The 18220-nt window shown below is 41.2% G+C and overlaps 2 protein-coding genes across 14 annotated transcripts in view; one reads left to right on the top strand and one right to left on the bottom strand.

The window, feature by feature from the left end:
* LOC124178019 (mediator of RNA polymerase II transcription subunit 20) overlaps positions 1 to 18220 on the top strand; it is a 90004-nt gene that overhangs the window by 27004 nt on the left and 44780 nt on the right. The window lies entirely within an intron of this gene.
* The window catches only part of LOC124177964 (facilitated trehalose transporter Tret1-like), a 67720-nt gene that overhangs the window by 22581 nt on the left and 26919 nt on the right, over positions 1 to 18220 (bottom strand). The window contains exon 1 of one of the 13 annotated variants that reach the window (XM_046561073.1): positions 7328 to 7992. The exons of the other annotated variants lie outside the window; for them this stretch is intronic. Within the exon in view, the coding sequence (XP_046417029.1) occupies positions 7328 to 7339 (12 nt within the window). The 5' untranslated portion in view covers positions 7340 to 7992. Of the gene's footprint in view, positions 1 to 7327; positions 7993 to 18220 lie in introns of those variants that run through there. 13 annotated transcript variants of the gene reach the window in all.

Raw genomic sequence — 18220 nt, 5'->3', positions numbered from 1 at the left:
TAGTGACCTACAAATATTTTCCTACTGCCTACAGGCTTTACGACAATTATTTTTTCACTGTTTGTGATGAATTTTTCATATCGCACTTCGAAATAAAATAAAAGCTTAACATTTAAAAATGAACCACCCTATTGTGTATGTATAATACACGTATGTAAGTTCAATACATGGCAACTTTTTTTTCATCCCGATTCGGAGGTAGGGGATTACTTGTTTTCCGTTAGTAGTAAAAGGGCCGGATCGCGAATTACTATCGGAAACCGAGATCACGGGTGACTTCTCCTCCGAGTCTCTGTTTAGACGTAATCGTATTATTCGGGATTACCTCGGAACGCCAGAAGCTGCGTGTATGACTTGTGTACATATATATATATATATATGCATACACACACACACACACATACATACTATAGATAGATATACACCATGTACCTAGCCATTAGGGATTCTCAATGCAAGGCATCGCTAAGAATTTACAGGATTTTTCGATCACGGATATTGTTTAAATATACCGCGCAAAATGTTCTCCGTTATGAAAATTATCGGAAAAGTTTCGTTCTCTCGATTTCCTCCTTCAAGTACGCGTACATATTTTGAAATCCTGATCGCACCGCTGCAGTTTGCGTAGAGAAATTTTATAAAAACGTGCCGGTGGTTATTAAAATATCACTCGAATGATTTTCAGATAATCTTTTTCGGATGGTCGAGCTTATTGATAAGCCTCATAGCTGCGAAATTGACGTACTTCAATGCCAATAACTATATATCCTGATCGGCTTATCCGTAATATCGGATGGAGGTTTATACGGATATCGCTGCTCCCGGAATATTCATCCTATTCGCAATCGTGGTAATAACATTAATAGTGAAAATAATGGCGGTGGTAGTTGTGAAAGGAATCAATAATTGATGATTGAAGTTGACGGAAGGGAAACAGGAAGTGAGAAATAATACAAAACAAAATAATATATGGTTTAAAAATTGTCTCTGAAATTGATTGTAACGAATAATTCATCGAAATTTACTGCATCGACTCTGACTAAAAATATACGCTAGAGACATAAAATTTGTGTTTACTCGCGTCCATTTTTTTTTTCTTTTTTTTATTTATCTCTTTTCACACCATGTGCTTCATTCTTTTTTTTCTTTTTTTTTTTTTTCACCAACATTTTTACTCGCCACATGTTACAAGTCGCCGATCGTTCGGTCGATTTTACGACGAGTTTAACGACTTGTTTGACTGACTCACAAGACACATCTTACGGTGATAGTAGTAGCCTCAATTCGATTCCATTCTAAAAGACGACGCGTTGTATTACAACGAATATAACCGCATGGTTCCAATTGCTAAATTCGTCTCCTGTAAGTTATTACCATAACCGTAAGTAAAACGCAACGTAATCGATGGGAACATAAATGTCACCGTTGGAGGAACATCCGATTTGTTAATTACGAAGATGGTAATTTTTCAATGTCATATCTCTCCGTACACACTATAAGCCATTCACCGTATATCGGAAGGTGAACTGATTAGAATTCGTGAACGTCAGATCCGTAAAGAAACACGGATGAAACCCAATCTCTGCTTTGCAATATTTTCAAGTTAGTCAGTAGAGATTGAAACTGCGAAATATTGTAACTAAACCTTTTCCAATTATTGAAGCCACTAATTAATTTACAGTATACTGTATTGAAACACGGCGATTTTTGCATTTTTAGGTAGCGTTTTCACTACGTCTGCCCGTGATTTGCGGGGTTGATTTGAAAGGCGGAGAAGGGTGGCAGCCTTCTCTTCGAGCCCTTTCATTAGCACGTCAGCCACGCGACTCACGGTCCGAAAACTCGAAACGCACGCACGCACTGAGATTCACGTATATCGGAACAAAAGTTCCTTTATCTATTGTCCGCATTTGGCGTACGAGTATAGACGACGCAACGCCACGTGCTAAACCTCCCGAAATCATCCCGCCGTTTTTTGCACACACTTTATATATATATATGTACGTAAATTTGCGCGAAAATTTTTCACCGCTGAACAGCTTGTCGTAGCTTTGTTGTATGTAACTAATTGTAAGCAAATTTGTTCGTCGAGTTTGGACATGATAGATATTTTTATTCAAAGTTATTTGTCTTTGCGATGTTTCGGCCGGAACCAGCCGAGCATCGTGAGGCTATCATTAATTAAAAAAGAAAAAAAAAAATTATCGTTTGACAGGACATTTTGTTTTTCTTGTTAACGCTGTCTTGTAATTAGTTTATAATATTCTTAAACTGCATTACGAATCGTATCATGTTTGTAGACGCGTTGTTTGAATCTTGACACTGAGATTAAGTTGCGTGTGTAATGTATGACTTTTACATAGAAAATACGGGTTTGATATGGATATTAAATTGAAAAAAAAAAACGAAGAGAGAAATTGGCTAAATTATAGAACAAGTGTATTAAAGAGTAGAATGTACACGGATTACTTACAATTTTTTACTACCTCGAGGACGCGATGGTGTTAGTTTGCCATTTTTTTAATTTCATAACGACAATGACTTTTATTCCTGAACATGTTTTGACGGGGGTTTTTGCTCCGTCTCAACGACACGACGTTTTGCTTTCACGTAAATACCGCGTCGCGACGTTCAACGTCCAGTTGTCATCGGCCCAGAAAGACACGGACTAGATCCTTGTTTGGCTTCGTTCCGATTCATCCCGATTTGTTCCTAGGCGGAAGATGATGAGAAAGAAAAGTAGGTTTCTTCAACCAATTTGCTAGCTGCCACTCGAGCTGTCGTAATTTATCAATCTTGTGACAGACGTATGGAAGAATACGTCGGGGAAATAGTTGAGAAAATTTGTTAAAAAAAAAAAAAAGGAAAAAAAATTACACACGTGTACAATATTCGCGTTTGTTCAGCTGTCTGTAATCTTGTAACTTCAATTTGTTCAAGACGAATGTTATCCACCTTTGAAAACATCAAACAAATAAAAAAAATAAATAAATAAACATGATACGTTGAAAAGCGTTACGTACACAATTGCAATATCGAATCGTGAAGTAGGTATTGAACTCCTTCAATGCGTTTCGAAGTTAAAGTTCAATTTTCACTCTCATAAGTCAGACAAGAAAGGCGGACAATTTTTTCTGTGAAAAATAAAACACCGACTAGTTCCACAAAATTCCAGTCACACGTTTCGATCCTAATTAAGAAGATCTAAAGAAGAATCTAGATAAAAAAAATACGCCTTTGCATACATTTCGAGCAATCCTGCACGTGTAATTATTTGTCCCGTCCTCTTTTTTTTTCATTTGTTTGCTTTTGGCAAAAACGAATCCTTGCCTCGGTTTTTTGAAAATTCCACGACAACGACAACGACCGGCACGCTGCTTAGCTGTTGTACAGAATCGCGTTGCAACTAACGGTGGCTCATTGTGAAAATGGAGCACGTTCCAGATTTTTTTTCCCTGAATATTTAAGAGGAGCTTACTACCAAACACCAAACATCGAGCTACAATGGTTAGGGATTTTTGCATATTCATCCCGTCGCGGTCAGGGCACCCTTTGCTTGCAGGAGATTAAAGGTCCCAGTTCCCTCTGTCGGAATTTCTCTCCTCCTTTTTCTCCCTCTCTCTCTCTCTCTCTTTTCCAGGCCAAAGTGGAAACGCAGACTGCTCGCGGTCTTCTTGCAGTTCTTCTTTGAACCGCGTGTAATACATACGTACCGTATACGTACACGTGTTTATATACGTGCGGGATTCTGCACATTGTTTCGTAACTCTGCACGTTTCGTTTCCATGACTGATTCAGGAGGCTAAAACGGATATCAAAGTCATAGTGGATCTCGGTCGAGACAGCGATGCTGCTCGTATCGTGTATATCATACCTAACCTTTTGCGGTTTAGCGATATAATAAAAAAAATTTCTAGTAAAAGACACTCTTATTCGTCGAACTTGCGGTTAATGCGAGGAACATATTTTACCGCTTATTCTCGATCCGTGTGCGTGGAAAAACGATGACTGACGAGTATTGTGATGGATAAATAAAAAAAAAATTGAAGTCTGTGAACGAACAACGTGCGATTATAGCATTGTGCGCAAGTGATTGCGCAGTTACGCGAGTACTGAGAGCGAGATTGAAACGTTGATAGCGTATTTATTTTTCCTTTAACACGTGCCAGTCTGAGTCCTCGGTTTTTCACTTTGCCTTCCATTTCACGCCTCTGTGTTTTTACTACGATATTTCGTCACTTTGAAATCCCTAAATTTCGGTCATCTTCGGTGAGTGAAAGTCGACCGAGGATAAAGAAGAAATAGAAAGAGAGAGAGAGAGAGAGAGAGCGAGAGGAATGAAAATTGAGAAGTTAGAGAGGATGAGAGCCGTCGAAGTTCTGCCTTTGAAGTTTCAATAGCTACCCATTCCGCAGAATATTTGTCGAAGATGCAGGGTCGCTTATCAATCCTTGAATCTCTAATCTCCGGATTTCCCGCCCTCCCAACTCTCTAATGCTCCGTTTCAACTATACTCGAACATTCGTATTCGGTTGGATTCTCATCGTTCGTTTTATCAAGTAATCAAACTTTACATCCAAGTATCTAAGTTTAAACGCCGCGTTAGCTGTCTTGGAAGTATGTATATGTGTTTACATTTTATTACGCTCATAATGATCGTTAATTATTATGAAAAAAAAAAAATTGTAATAACATTAATAAAAGTATACAACGAAATCTAAGAAACGAATGAGTAATTAATGTGAATTCTCAACATCTTTATAAAGTTACTTCTCAAGTATAATCTCAACTTGTTGCAAGTTACAAGAAAATAGGCTGCACTAATTATCGTTTAAATTTATTATATCAGTGGATTCTGTCTCGTAATTGCAACTAAGCCGAACTTCCTGTTCAGACCGAATAAGTACAAGTACACGATATCTTGTCGCACGATCAGCGTAACTTGCGACAAAATCAAACTCATCCAATACGCCAAAGTTCCGTAATAATTTTGACACAGGAAAAAATCTCGCCACAGATGATTCCTCCTACATTCTGACGCATATGAATATGTTTCGAAAAGTTAACGTCATCGGGTATCCGAGCCTGCGTAACGAAGTGCAGCTCGAAGAGAAGGTGCAACAACGGGGTCAGTTTAAGGCCAAGAGAACAACGATGATCTATTTCAGTTGCTAACCTTGTCGGAAGTCTCACTCGACGTTCTTTTCCTGCACCGATAAAGACCTGCACACTGCACTGTTTGTTTACCAGTATATTTAGAAACACTGTAACCCTGTGGCAAACTCGAGTTGCCAGTCACGATGCGCTCGAATTTTCGCGGGCGATTTTTAACTCGGGATCAAGATCGATACCGGCAAGTGATAGGATTCAGTAACAGCTTCGCATGATCTATTCGTATATTCCCGTCATATTCACTGCTCCAGCTCTGATGAAGACCAAACCCCGTGAGTACATGTATTTTTAGGCCCCCGGACCGAAAAAAGCTGCAACAAGTTTCACCATAAATATTATTCACGCGTACTTATCGTTAGGTTTGATCTATAAACTGCGAAACTTCTTGGGTGGATTTCACTCTCTGATTTATTATATAATCCGATGGATCTATGAATCCTGATGCAACGATCGTGTAACAGATTCCACCGTTTATAGTCGAGGTCTACAAACCTGACGCGCGAAACGTGAAAGCATCATTGATAGCTATTTTCGTATATCGTCCCAGGAAATACGCCGAATACCACAATTCGGTCTCCGTTAGCTCTTTCCCTGATCACGACCTTGCGAAATATTTTGGAATTCGTGCCGATTCTCTCTGGCCCTGGACAAAACCGACGCCAAGTCGTGAGAATCTACATCCGCTTACTCGCGACAGAAAGTTACAGGAAAAAAAGCTTTTGATTAAATACTTCTTTCACTGCGTAAAATTCATTCAGTTTTCCCAGCTTTAGATAAAAATTGACGATTTCGGTAAATCTCTGGTGGATTTTATTTACTTTCTTACTCTGTCAATTCCTCTCTCTCTCTCTCTTTCTCTCCGTCTTTCTCTCTTTTTTTTCCGCACTTATCGCTGCCCAGAATCGTAAACGTAGCGACGATTTGCGGTTGAATTAATTAATTTATCTCCCTTTTCAAATGTAGTTCACGTGCGATTGTGTTAGTTATACGTTCACGTATATCAATTAGCGTTGCTGCGAGGGTTCTGTTGTCCTGATAATTTCCGCTCGCACGTATGCAGCCTCACGCGTTTTCGCTGCAGTTATTATATCACCGAGAGACGATAAAAATTCTTTCGAAATCCATTTTTCACTCCACGCTTATATGACGCCGGAATCACGCGTATCTCTCCCAACTCGCTGCTGCTTCAGTCGTGTGCCTAGATTTGTTACTTTTAGACAAACATTTCGGCTGGTATTTCATCCACTCCGACTGCACTTCCACGTTCCTTTACACGCATGCAGTTCTGTATACACGAAGGCTGGGGCATATAAACCTAATCTTGAGTTGAATCAGGGATTAGAACACGCCGCTTTTTCTAACACCCCGATTATGTCTGTGTGTAAGTATATAAGTTATTCCATCCGTGGCTACCATGCGATAAGCGCTTATAGACAAACAGTTTTAAGTCCCACTCGTATATCTAATAGGCCTCGTCTTCGCTTGGATTCAGGGAACTGCAGTTGTGCAACGAATAGTTATTCTTTTCAGAAAACAAAACTTTACGAATATTATAGTGAAAGTTTTGCGTTTGTTTTGTTTTATCGATTTATTTTTACAATTCCCCTTGAGAGATATGTGCTGAAAGAATTTTTCTAGCACGGTTCCTATTTCTTTGGCATCTTATCAAGTACCGTTTTTGCGGTTAAGTTGAAATTTTCTCCGGCGCAAACAAGGCTCACGTGCTACGTGGATAGATATCGAGGAAACAGCAATTCGTGTGTGAAATGTTATATACGGAAAATACATGCTGTTGAGTTGAGTTAATAATTCTACATTCGGAAAAACATATATTTATGTGGTGTTAAAAAACTAGAATGGCCGATCGATAGAAGGATTTTTCAAAGACGCGAAAATCTAAACCGTAGAAAGTTCATGTATAGAAAATTGAAAATGTAGAAAGATCGCAAGATAGAATGGCAAAACCTAGAATCTGTGTACGATTATATATTATTGAGTAGAATTTTGATAAATCTACATTTTGGCATTCTATATTCTGACCTTTCCATATTTTCACCTGTATGTATTTGATCCTACGTTGAGAAAAAACGATTGATTACGACCAGGAGTAATTCCGGATCGTGACCGAATGACTGCAGATTATAGATATACTCACATGAAAGCACATTTGACGCGCGTCTCCACGTGCTCGGTTATTCGCACTAAACTTTCTTCTCTCCTTACGGCACGCGCAAATGTTTACGTTCGGTACAATCGTACAATCGTTGGGTATTGTAACGCGAGCATAAACGAGAGATCGCTACGAACAGACGGTGAAAAGCTTCGATTTATCGGTTAATAAACGTTCCCTCACGCACACCGATATTCGAGGTCGAGTAGAATACGAGCTGTCATTGGGAATAATTTGACACGACATTAAAGAACCGTTGACACGACACGGCAGTCGAACATTGAAATTAAGGATTCCACTATTAACAACGACTGTTTCCGCAATCAATTCACAAAACTGTTTATATCGCACACTTTTCTAATCACACCGACGAAACGATTCGAAATGACCGAGGTCTGCAGGATACGGAGGTAAGCACGACGACGGGAAGAAGGATCGGCCGAATCGACAGGAGATGCGAGATAACAATAAAGCGATTTGCGATTGAAACGCGAGGCTGATGGAAGGTGGAAGGGGGATAATACCGAGATTAGCAATTAAGGCAAAAGCCGAGAAGAGGGAGTCCCAGAGCTTTGAATCGAGAGAAAGACAGAGAGAGTTTTGTGGAGGAACGCGACGAACCGACTCGCACGCTCTCTGGACGAGGCTGACAGTCTCTGACTAGTCCGCAGTCGGGTGACCATCGCTGCACTGACGGTGGCTTTGCCTCCGAGAGAGCTCTGCTTATAGGGTTTCGTTCCCGCTCGGCACGTTTCACGGTACTGCTCTCTCACCCATACACCCGCCTATCATCACGCAGTCACGCACACGGAGATTAATCTAAAATACCCCGGAGTGGAAGAGGTGGGACGACGACGACGGTCCATCGACGAGGAGAGCGGGGAAAAGATGCTGGGAGGGAGGGGGATGAGAGGAGACGGGAAGACGACCAGGTACTCCTTGCCCATTCGAAACAGACTCACTCGCCCGCTAGTCGGACGAAAGATTTTTTTAATCAAACCAGTTATGAACCGTGACCCCCCTCGTCATTTGTCCTCGCCCCTCCCCCTCTTAGTTTTAGGCGTAAAAAAATTATTGACACATGGGTAGGTACGTCTGTTCGTAGAGTGGTCAAATGGAGGTTTGCTCAATCTGTAGACAGAACTTGGAGTTGATCAGTTTTTTCTCATTTGTACACACACACACACATATAGGCATGTATTCACTTTTTTACTCTATTCTTTCGTACTTGTCGAATCGGAGGCTTGGCTTTCTTTCGTTGATATGTTGTTTTATTTATTTATTTTTTTTTTATTCTTAACCTCAGTTCGAGTTCCCTTTTTCTTCGAATAGACAGGAAAAGATGGAAAAAATTAAGCGTTTGATTTCAATCTTTGCGGAGGATTCTTTCAATGGTTTTCTAAGGCTTTCTTTTACCAGAATTGACAGTTGAGATTAGATTATATCGAAACCTTTACTTCCGTTCGTCAGGCATTTTCGACAGGTCACCGGTATATAATCCCTCACCGTGATTCAACTGATTACAATTAGTCACACTTAAGATAGCCTGATGTGTTTGGTTTTGATTTATGACCGTAGAATATCCAATTTGGTGAGTCGTTTTGTTTCGACATAGAAATTGAGTCAACAGTTTTCAAATTTTCTTGTCGACAAGGTCTTTTCCAAGGTCGCATCGAATTTATCTTTTAGAGGTTTAGAAACTTGTCGAAATTTAACACTAAAAATGGTATTCTTGGTATTCGGCTCGCTTCTTTTCGTTGAATAAAAAAGCGGCCTGGTATTAAAATTCGATGTAAATTCATGTTTTGTAGAATACTCTCTAATCCGTTCGTCGAAAATAAAGAATCAATGAAACTATAAGCAGAACTCGTAATACAAGAAACCCTTCACGCCCGTCCACGAGAATCAAACAGTAATTACCTATCTCGATTTTTCCTACATTCCATGATTTTGATACGCTAGCTCCAAAGTTCTAATCCCTTCTTACAGTCTCATCCCTCGCCAGTTGATCCTGCATAGGTTGTCGGAAGGGGGTGAATCAGACTAGACGTATAATATGATCTACATTACGCCTCGCCTAGCGGTATGTAATTGCTCGAGTACGGCAATGAATTATATATAAATGCAAATTTCCGAGCTGTGTCAGTCGTGTAAGATAGTGATTCGGATTCACGTACCGTTACAGAGTAATGGATACCTTAGGTGTATAACGCGTCTTAGGTACTTATAGCACAGGGGCTCGGCTCTGACTTGCATATCTTGAAAATGCGTTCTAATACCCGATGTGGGCATTTATACGTGATACTTAGAAAGCATCTAGGAATTTGAATAAACTTCGAAAGCCCTTCTCTCCGAATCAATTCTCATTCATCGGACCTCCCTTCCTCGCTTCACTTCTGGCAGCCTGCGTTGCCTGCCTCGGTGGACTTCAAGTGGCCGTTTTATTGCTGAAAGTAACCAGACGAGTCACTTTTAACTATAAATCTTTTTTAAAAAATCCCAAAGCGTTTTGTGAACAGATAATGTGTCGCTGGGAAAATACAGAGGAACTATCTAATCTCGTCGAAATATGACGATTATCTCTGAATCCTTTTGAGAAAAGTCTCCCGTGGACAGAAAGAAAAGTGAACTGTCAGATAAGCAAAATACACTCATATTTTGCAAACTCAGTCGCTCGAAAGTCATTCCCAAGTTGAAAAATGCTGAACTTTTCGTAACTTTAACGTTACTAACTGAGAGAAACCGGAGGTATCAAGACTTTTTTTCAAATAACGTAAGAAAAAACTGTTTCATTTTTTCCCGTAACAAATGGCAAGAAGAATTGTAACGAAATATTGATATCAGCACTTGTTAATCGCCAAGCATTTCAAAATGGTCCTCTTTACAATTCATTAGATCCCATCGAGAAATGATGCGGTACATTTTTGGGTACAAGAAACCACCATAAGGAGCTCTTTGACCTCCGCAGGTTGAACGACCAATGTCGGCCAATTATCATTCGCTTTAAGTTCATCCATGATTTTGTTATAATACGTGCCCGAAGAGTCAGGGACGCAATCCTCGGAAATGACATATTCGTGCGCAGGGTTGAAAAGCAAGCTTAAGAACCGGATATGTACAAGTGACCAATGCGTACCTGTTATAAGTACCTGCATCCTCAACGAGGATCTACGTGTAAGTCACCCCCCCTCCAAGATCGATCCCTATCTAATTTCTTATTAAAGCTGGGACTTCCACCTAAGATCATACTCGGGATTACATTCCTACGGGACATTTTATTCCATTCTTATTTTTCCCTCCGCAGCAGCATATAATCGGGTTGTTAACAACTGCGTGAGAAGATTTTTTCAAACTTTATTATAGCCTCGAGCTTAAGAAGAAGGAATTTTTATATCTCTTCGTCATTGTGCCTTTGGTTTTTGATTAGAAAATTGTTTCGATTAATTCTGTTTAGGATTCCTACAACACTTGACTGTGGCAACGTACAATTGAGAGAGGCTCTTTCATCCTCCTAATTTAGCTCTCTTTCTTTCGTTCTCGCTCTTTCTCTCTCTCTCTCTTCCGTTGGTTCTTTCACGGTTTCGGATTACTCCCGAGGGGGTGCACCATCACGAAGCGGTACAAAGTTCGGAATATTCGGCATGTGGAAAAATACAAGGCTTGGATTGCCTTTCAGGTGGAACCGCCCATCGCACATGCCGAGCCGTCTGTCATTTCGCTCGAGTCAAGCTTCGGAGGGGGAGTTAAAATAAGGGGGGTGGGGGTGAGGCCTGCAAGGTAGCGGTCCCGCAGTATACCTATACATAGCATAAAATGGCCCTAAAACGTACTCGTGTCTGGTTTTCCAACACTAGCAACCGAGCTGCGGGTGGTCGTTACGTCACGTAGACAGAGATAATTTCGTTTTGGTTTATTTTTTTCTTTCTCTATTTCTACACGCGCATCCACGTTAACCGGCCGGCGACTCGCTGGAAATTACATAGACGTCGGCGGTTTTACATGGAAAATCATAAGACTCGCAGCCCCCGAGCGATGGCCAAACATTTGTTCGTTTCAATCTACGCGGCGTATGACGTATTGTTTGTATTATCAATGGGGCGAGCCAATTGGCTTAGAATTCTTCGAAACCACGTCGGTATTCAGTTTTGCTAATCACGCTGGACGGACACACTTTGGTACGAAGGTTTACACTCGTTGAGAATTCAGTGTTAAATTGCACGGTTTTTGTGGGCGTTTTACCATCGTGCGGTGCGATTGATCAAGTGGTCGGGTTTATAATACAATTGTCTATATTTTTCTGTCTTCGCGTCGTGTAAGTCGCATATAACGGCTACAATTTTATTTTCTTTTGCTTTTACCCTCGGGGTTTTCCCTCTCTTCACTTTCTTTCTCTTTCTTTTTGTTTTTATTCTTCTTTTTAAACTCATCAATTCGTTTTGTCGAGCCGATAGTGGATGGGGTAAAATAATAAACTCGTAACTTTTGTTTATTCTGAAATCTGGTTTACTTTTAACGATGGCTGATATTGAGGTTTGTGAGTGAAAAAAAAAGAAAAAAACTTTTCAGAGATGGGTGGGGAGGAGAAAGACAGGAACACCGTCTTACGACCCATGAAATCCTCCTCTCGGGTTTCTCATTAACATCAGTCTTGGTATGTGAAATGTCTTTGGAAAAAAAAATTTTACTTCACATCTCCATGTTTAGTTTAATGTCTATCTCCCGCCCTAAACTCTTATGGTGGCGTCGAAAAGTTAGGAGGAGCTTTCAAAATTCTATCCGTTAACGTACTTTGTTTCCATTCAATTTGTGCACGAGACTTGCCCTGTATTGGAAAAAAAAGTCTCCCTCCCACCCGCGAGTGGCACGGAATAAGATTCAAATTGCAAGAAGCACGTTGAACAAAATTAACGAGTCTTTGTAACTGAGCTGACAATAGGATACGTGGTTACAGATCTACGTATATCACAAACAAGCATATATTTCGCTGTCTCGACGTGTGTTGCGGCAAAGGCTGACAGCGGTATCCATCATTTTGGCGAAATGATTAAAATTCCACCGGGCGTAGATAATTGACAGCGAGTAATTTCACTCTGCAATCACTTTCTCTCTCTCTCTCTCTCTCTCTTTCTCTGGCTCTACAACTCTGTCTTTTCTTTATGTCTCTTTCTCTCGCGTGTATTGAACTCCACCGAGGTGTGTAACAAACAGTTTGGAAATTACTTGGATCTGGACTGATCAAGCTGTGCAAACATGCACGCAGTACTGTATGTTCAGTTCAATGTCTTATCACTATTATATGTGTACGTTGCAGAATGATAAACCGACCAACTCGTCATGTATTTTACCCGTCTGGCTCGTTAGTCCATCTCACATTATTTTAGGAAAAACCTAAAAATCCGAGAACTCGCAGGTTGTAAGGGAGGTTGTCAACTCATTGTCAGTCGCTTCACGTCACTTTTCTTTGTACGATTGGTCTGGAAATTTGTATCTTTGGTTATCTAAGCGCAGGTTACTTTGTTCCGTCAATTTTGGAATGTGGATTTGAAGGTTTTTTCCCTACCGCATCCACATACCTTGAATGGTTTCCGGTAGTTGGATGATTATGAAAGCGGAGTAAAATGCGTCTGAACATTGAACTAAAACACTGAGTAAAATACGGGTGTAGTTTCAACGTCAAAGAGGTTAGAAACCGGGTATTCCACAGCCGGAAGCCGAGAGGGGAGTTCGAATTCAACACTAACAAACACTTTGAAATCCATTCTTTACTTAGCCGAGGTAAGTGTTACCGGACAACCCCTCGTACAAGAGAGCGCGTAGAGTTATTTTTGAGGAATGAAGGAAAAAAAAAAAACACAGGGAATGAAAGTGGAAGAAGGAAAGAATTATGAAAGGAAGAAAAGGCTACAAATACCGTGTATAATACGTTGTACACGCTTCTGCGTATAATCTAGCGACTGTTTACCACCTTCAAATCATCGCCCAAGAGTCAAGGACCTGAGGAAAGGCTTTGAAATAATATTTGGCCTGACAACGATGAGGCTGACCTCAGACCATGCGACGATGAAATGAATCCTGAAGTTCCGAGGGTGCAGGCGACAACGTCGAGGGATACGCTATCTGAAATAGTCACTTATGGTCGACGGCATGACGGGCTTCAACATTCGTTGAAAAAAGTAATCGTAGGCTAGATTTACTGGTTAAATGACGCGTTGGCAGGCGCAAGTTCTCCTGAATTCGCTTGTATTTTCTCAGTATTTGTCTGTGAATTAAACCAAGATTTAACAGACGACGTAATTTATTTAAAATCTGGTAACATCACAAATATGGTTCACACGAGCTTTGAATTATTAGATACAAGTGGATCTAATAAACCGGTTAATTACTGACGCATAGCTAAACGTGAATTCAAACAAAGCAAAGTAACTAATTGTCGGTTAAAAAATAATATAAGAGAGTAAAAATGTACTCAATGAGTTGCATCGTTATTACCGTGGTCGAAAGTTCACGTACTCGATGATGACGGACCACTTTGCTTCAGTAATGTATGCATCAGGCTATGCAGTCATTAGTTGGAAAAACCCAAAAACACTGACGTCACACTCGCGAGACCCACTGCTCAGTCCTACATAGCCCAGGTGCACCTTAGCTATATCTGAGTAATATTTATAAAGTTTTGGATAACCGTTAAACTGATTCATAGAATCTTTCGCACCACGAGGGCAACGCAATTCTAGGCCAGGTTTGACCCTACGGATTTATCACGTGCCTGAAATTCACGTCATTCAAATGCACGTTAATTCACGCGTCAGGACACATTCGGTAAATTTTGGACCTCGAACTTTCCTCGTTTATGGAGTTCATCCGGTGCCGGGCGCATCGCCATGGGTTGCCGTTTCGTTCCCACGCCGATAGCCTCGCGAATGTGATGTAGGCGTCTTTGGGTTTTCTCAACTCCAACCGGATCGCGCATGGAGGTAGCTGGTATTGCCTCCCATCCTTATGGGTTCAGTCTTTACTGCCTGATGGATAACATTTTGTTTCCACCATCAAGGAGGTTGCCAGAGAACCATCGTAAAGTGGACTTCTACTCCGGTTCTTTCGGTGCAATTCCCTCAGTGGCACTACGGTATGTTGTACAGTTTAGTAATGATCAGTCAGAATCAGCTTTACGAATATTCGGTAATTTTAACTGGTAACCTAACACAAACTTTCATGTAGTCTTAGTCGAATCATGTAGTCTTAGGAGAACCTGCTCTTGCTAACGCGTAATTCCAACATGCTCGGCTTGGGATCCTTAGCGGGAAACTTAAACTGGAAAAGCTCGATGTCTGAAATTCGTAGAACGTCAAGAGGCGCAAAACGTGTCCCGGCTTTTGTTTCTTCTGGGTAATTTTCCAGGCATGGTTATTCCTTTAAATAATTGTTGTGCCTTCTTTATGGCACTTGCAAAACTCGAAGGGTTAGACCCTGCCGTGGGACTCGATCCGTTGTTGCGCCAAGCGTTGCTGCCAAGTCATTTTTCACTACCAAGCACCACTCGAGCTACTAAATAGTCGGAAATTTATTATTTCCCGAGAACTAACGAATCCGTTTGCGCTTTACTGTACTTCTGGTTAATGGTCGGCATATACACGGAAATAAAACCTCGTTTCGTTTCGTTAACGTAACGCTTTGACGTTGTGACGAATACCTCATCAAATTGTCGCGTGAAGATGTCCAGGTATTTGACAGATAATGGTTCCCCGGAAATGACAAAAGGGAAATAAAATCCGCCGTTTGAAGTTGCAGTCGCGCGTTTTATTTGCGTCGATCGTCGTTGAGGCGCCGTCCTGGATCGACAGTGCAGTTTTAACGATCCTCATTACTGCAGTTCGAGTGTGAGTCGGATGATATAACAGCGAGCACGTGAACGGCTCGACGGTTTCCTATCGTACCAGAGATCGTAAACATTATCCACAGGATAGGTATCTACGCGTTCTTGTCGATAGGTATGGTGCACTCGTATCTGATATTTATAAACAATGTCCAGTCTCCGGGACATCCGACGCCGCTTGAATACTAATGGTCGTCTATCGGAAAGGGGTGCGTTGGTCGAATACCTCTGGAAATATGCGCAGGCTCCAAACCGTTGCTCAGAATTTAATGAAGAAATTATTCCCCGTCAATTTATTCATGCGTAAAAAGATTTTCAGATAAAAAAAGATCACTTCTGACGGTGAACACCTAGGCTTGAAGTAATTGGGTTACGTTAGACGAAATTGCTCCTAAAATGTTTAGTGCCAACGCACTCAGCTCTGGCGGGTTCTCCTTTCAAACAAATGAGTTTACGATTCGAAGGTTTCAAGAAGAGAGTGAGACTCCTTCAAACGGCGACCGCATTAAATGCACAAGTTATAGGGGCCTGTCTGTATACCATTTCTAAGTAAGAGTGTCTATTACGGTTAGAGCTTCACGGTGGCTCGGTCTTCGTAGGTACCTAACTTCGCTCTGCACGTAGGACATAAATGGGCAAGTATTCTATACTGCGCGTAGAATTTCATTTGTAGGATAAAGCGAGCCGCTAGTAGTATCTTTAAATCCATCCCACTACTCTCGAGACTTGTGGAATTGAATGACGTAAACCAGCCGATCAACGATATGAAATTGATTTGACGAGAATAAATCGTGTCTCCAAGTTCCACTTCGTACGTCTGAAATTATCGTTTAAATTCGATTCTTCAACTCCTTGGAAGAACCACGGTCTTACATAATTGGTAAATGCAGAATCGGTCAAAATCGGTAATTCCGCATGCCGTTTACAACTTGAAAAAATTTCAAGGAATTTACTTATTGTTTTGAAAGTTTCTTTTTTCTCCTTGCGCTAGAGTAAAAAAGCACTGTGCACACAAAAATTTGTCAATTTGTCCGTTTTCAAATCACCAATTCTAAGTATAATATAAATGTCTCGTTAAACTTTGACTAACTATGATTTGTGATTGTGACATAATCCTTGCACGTATTCCTATCAATTTGGGAAACAGAATGTTTTGCTGAATTTCGTCACTTGAAATTCAAAAACAGTAACCTGACTCGCAGATCACGCCGACCGAAGCAAAGTTTACTAATAACGAACAGACAAACACTCAGAGATTTCACCTCGTGCATGTGTTGAAGCAACTGGAACGTTCACCGAAGGCATGCCTCCACACTTACCGACTATAATTTTAATTTTATGCCCGTCATTGACTCTCGGAGTTCCTTCATGTCGCGTTTTTGTCGGTGTATATAATATAACATGCGGAGGACTCCCCGCCGCGGTGGAAACGAGCCTGTATGAAGATGAAAATAAGAAGAACAAAAAAAAAAGATGAAAGAAAAAAAATGAAAACAAGTACAAGCCGAGGAAAGAAAAAGGAAAAATGTGAACAAAAATAAAAAAACCGACAACGGTAAAAAAGGCTTTGTTTTCCGATCTTCGCTTTCTGGACCCCGATCCACCGGAAACTCGCGATAGCCCTTCCTGCTGATTACCCTACATTATCGCGGCTGTTTTTCCCCGTTTCCCAACCGCGTATCTCGGGACTCTGTGAACGCTTCGCACGTTTGGTTGAATCGCTAGCCAAAGAACAAAGAGGAAATTGGAAATTCACGGGCCCATCTATAGAGTGGGTTGAATAATATCTGCGGTAAATCCTCCAACACGGTGTAAAACGAGTTTACGACGGTACCTTCGTTGCGGCATATGTTACACGTGTTGGATCAACGGTTACGGTATCTGTGTTTACCCCCTTTTTTCGGGACATCGCGATAAGAATCGAAGAATGGAAGCTGGAAATGAACGAGGGACCGATTGTAAAGTCAAGATCCGGCGGTATGTTACAGAGGGACCAGACGTAAGACGGAATGAACGAGTGGGTTAAAAATACGCAGGTAAAGGAATGATTGAGACGTCTACACCGGCTCCCTGCTGTTTCAGTTGACTTTTCGTATTATTCTTCGGGTAAACTTGTTCCCAGAAACAGATAAACCAGATGCAACGCGTCCATTTTACCAGGATTCTAGATCCCCAATCCTTGCTTCCCACGGCGGGACGCCACGGCGACGATTCTCTTTTAGGCAGCGCTACGTCCCGTTTGATCACTGCGCCAACTGACACCACGAAACGCTGACCCTTTCACTCGCGTTGCTCCTTGTGATCAAGCCGGCGAAGATCAGATTGGGTTAATAACAGTAGTTTTCAATCAACGTTCTCACATGTAACATTAACGATCATTTACTGTGGCGGCACTCATCGTTGTCTGATCTGGATAATTGAACGTGTCCAAGAACGTTAGGAGCCACTCGCAGAAGTACTCGTGGAGCAAACATTTTGAAGAACAGTCGTAAACTAGGTTTGGGAATAACATTGAAAAATTATTTGAAACGTTGTAAAACGGTCGAAAGACGGCCTCTTTGTAAGTTATATGCAACGGAAACTAATTATCAATGTGAACGAACGATAGAGAAAGATACGAGCTGGAAATCATAAAACCGAATCGTCCGGTGCGATTGAAATTTACGTTTTGTATGGATCGGTGACCCAAAAACTCGTAACCTAACTAAGCACCTCACCGATCCATATTATACCTGCCTCTCTGTATTCTATTAGGAAGATCATCGTAAAAGCTAGCTGTATATTTCAACCGGCCTGTGCAGCGCACGAAACCCTTTAGAGGGAACTTGTGAATAGGCTGATTTTTTGTTTTCTCATTCATTTCTGTGCCTAGGTACATAATGCTCCCTCGCTTCTATACCGCACGCGGCTTCAGAGACGTTCATGGAGGAATCCAGTTTAGGTCCTTGGAACGTACGGAATATATTTGCACACGTTACGGCAGAGGAAGATCAAAGTCACGTTTA

Source organism: Neodiprion fabricii, chromosome 1, assembly GCF_021155785.1.
Source record: "Neodiprion fabricii isolate iyNeoFabr1 chromosome 1, iyNeoFabr1.1, whole genome shotgun sequence".
Classification (NCBI taxonomy): Eukaryota; Metazoa; Arthropoda; class Insecta; order Hymenoptera; family Diprionidae; genus Neodiprion; species Neodiprion fabricii.
The sequence above is the reverse complement of the archived record's forward strand: the minus strand, read 5'-3'. Positions and strand labels throughout refer to the sequence as shown.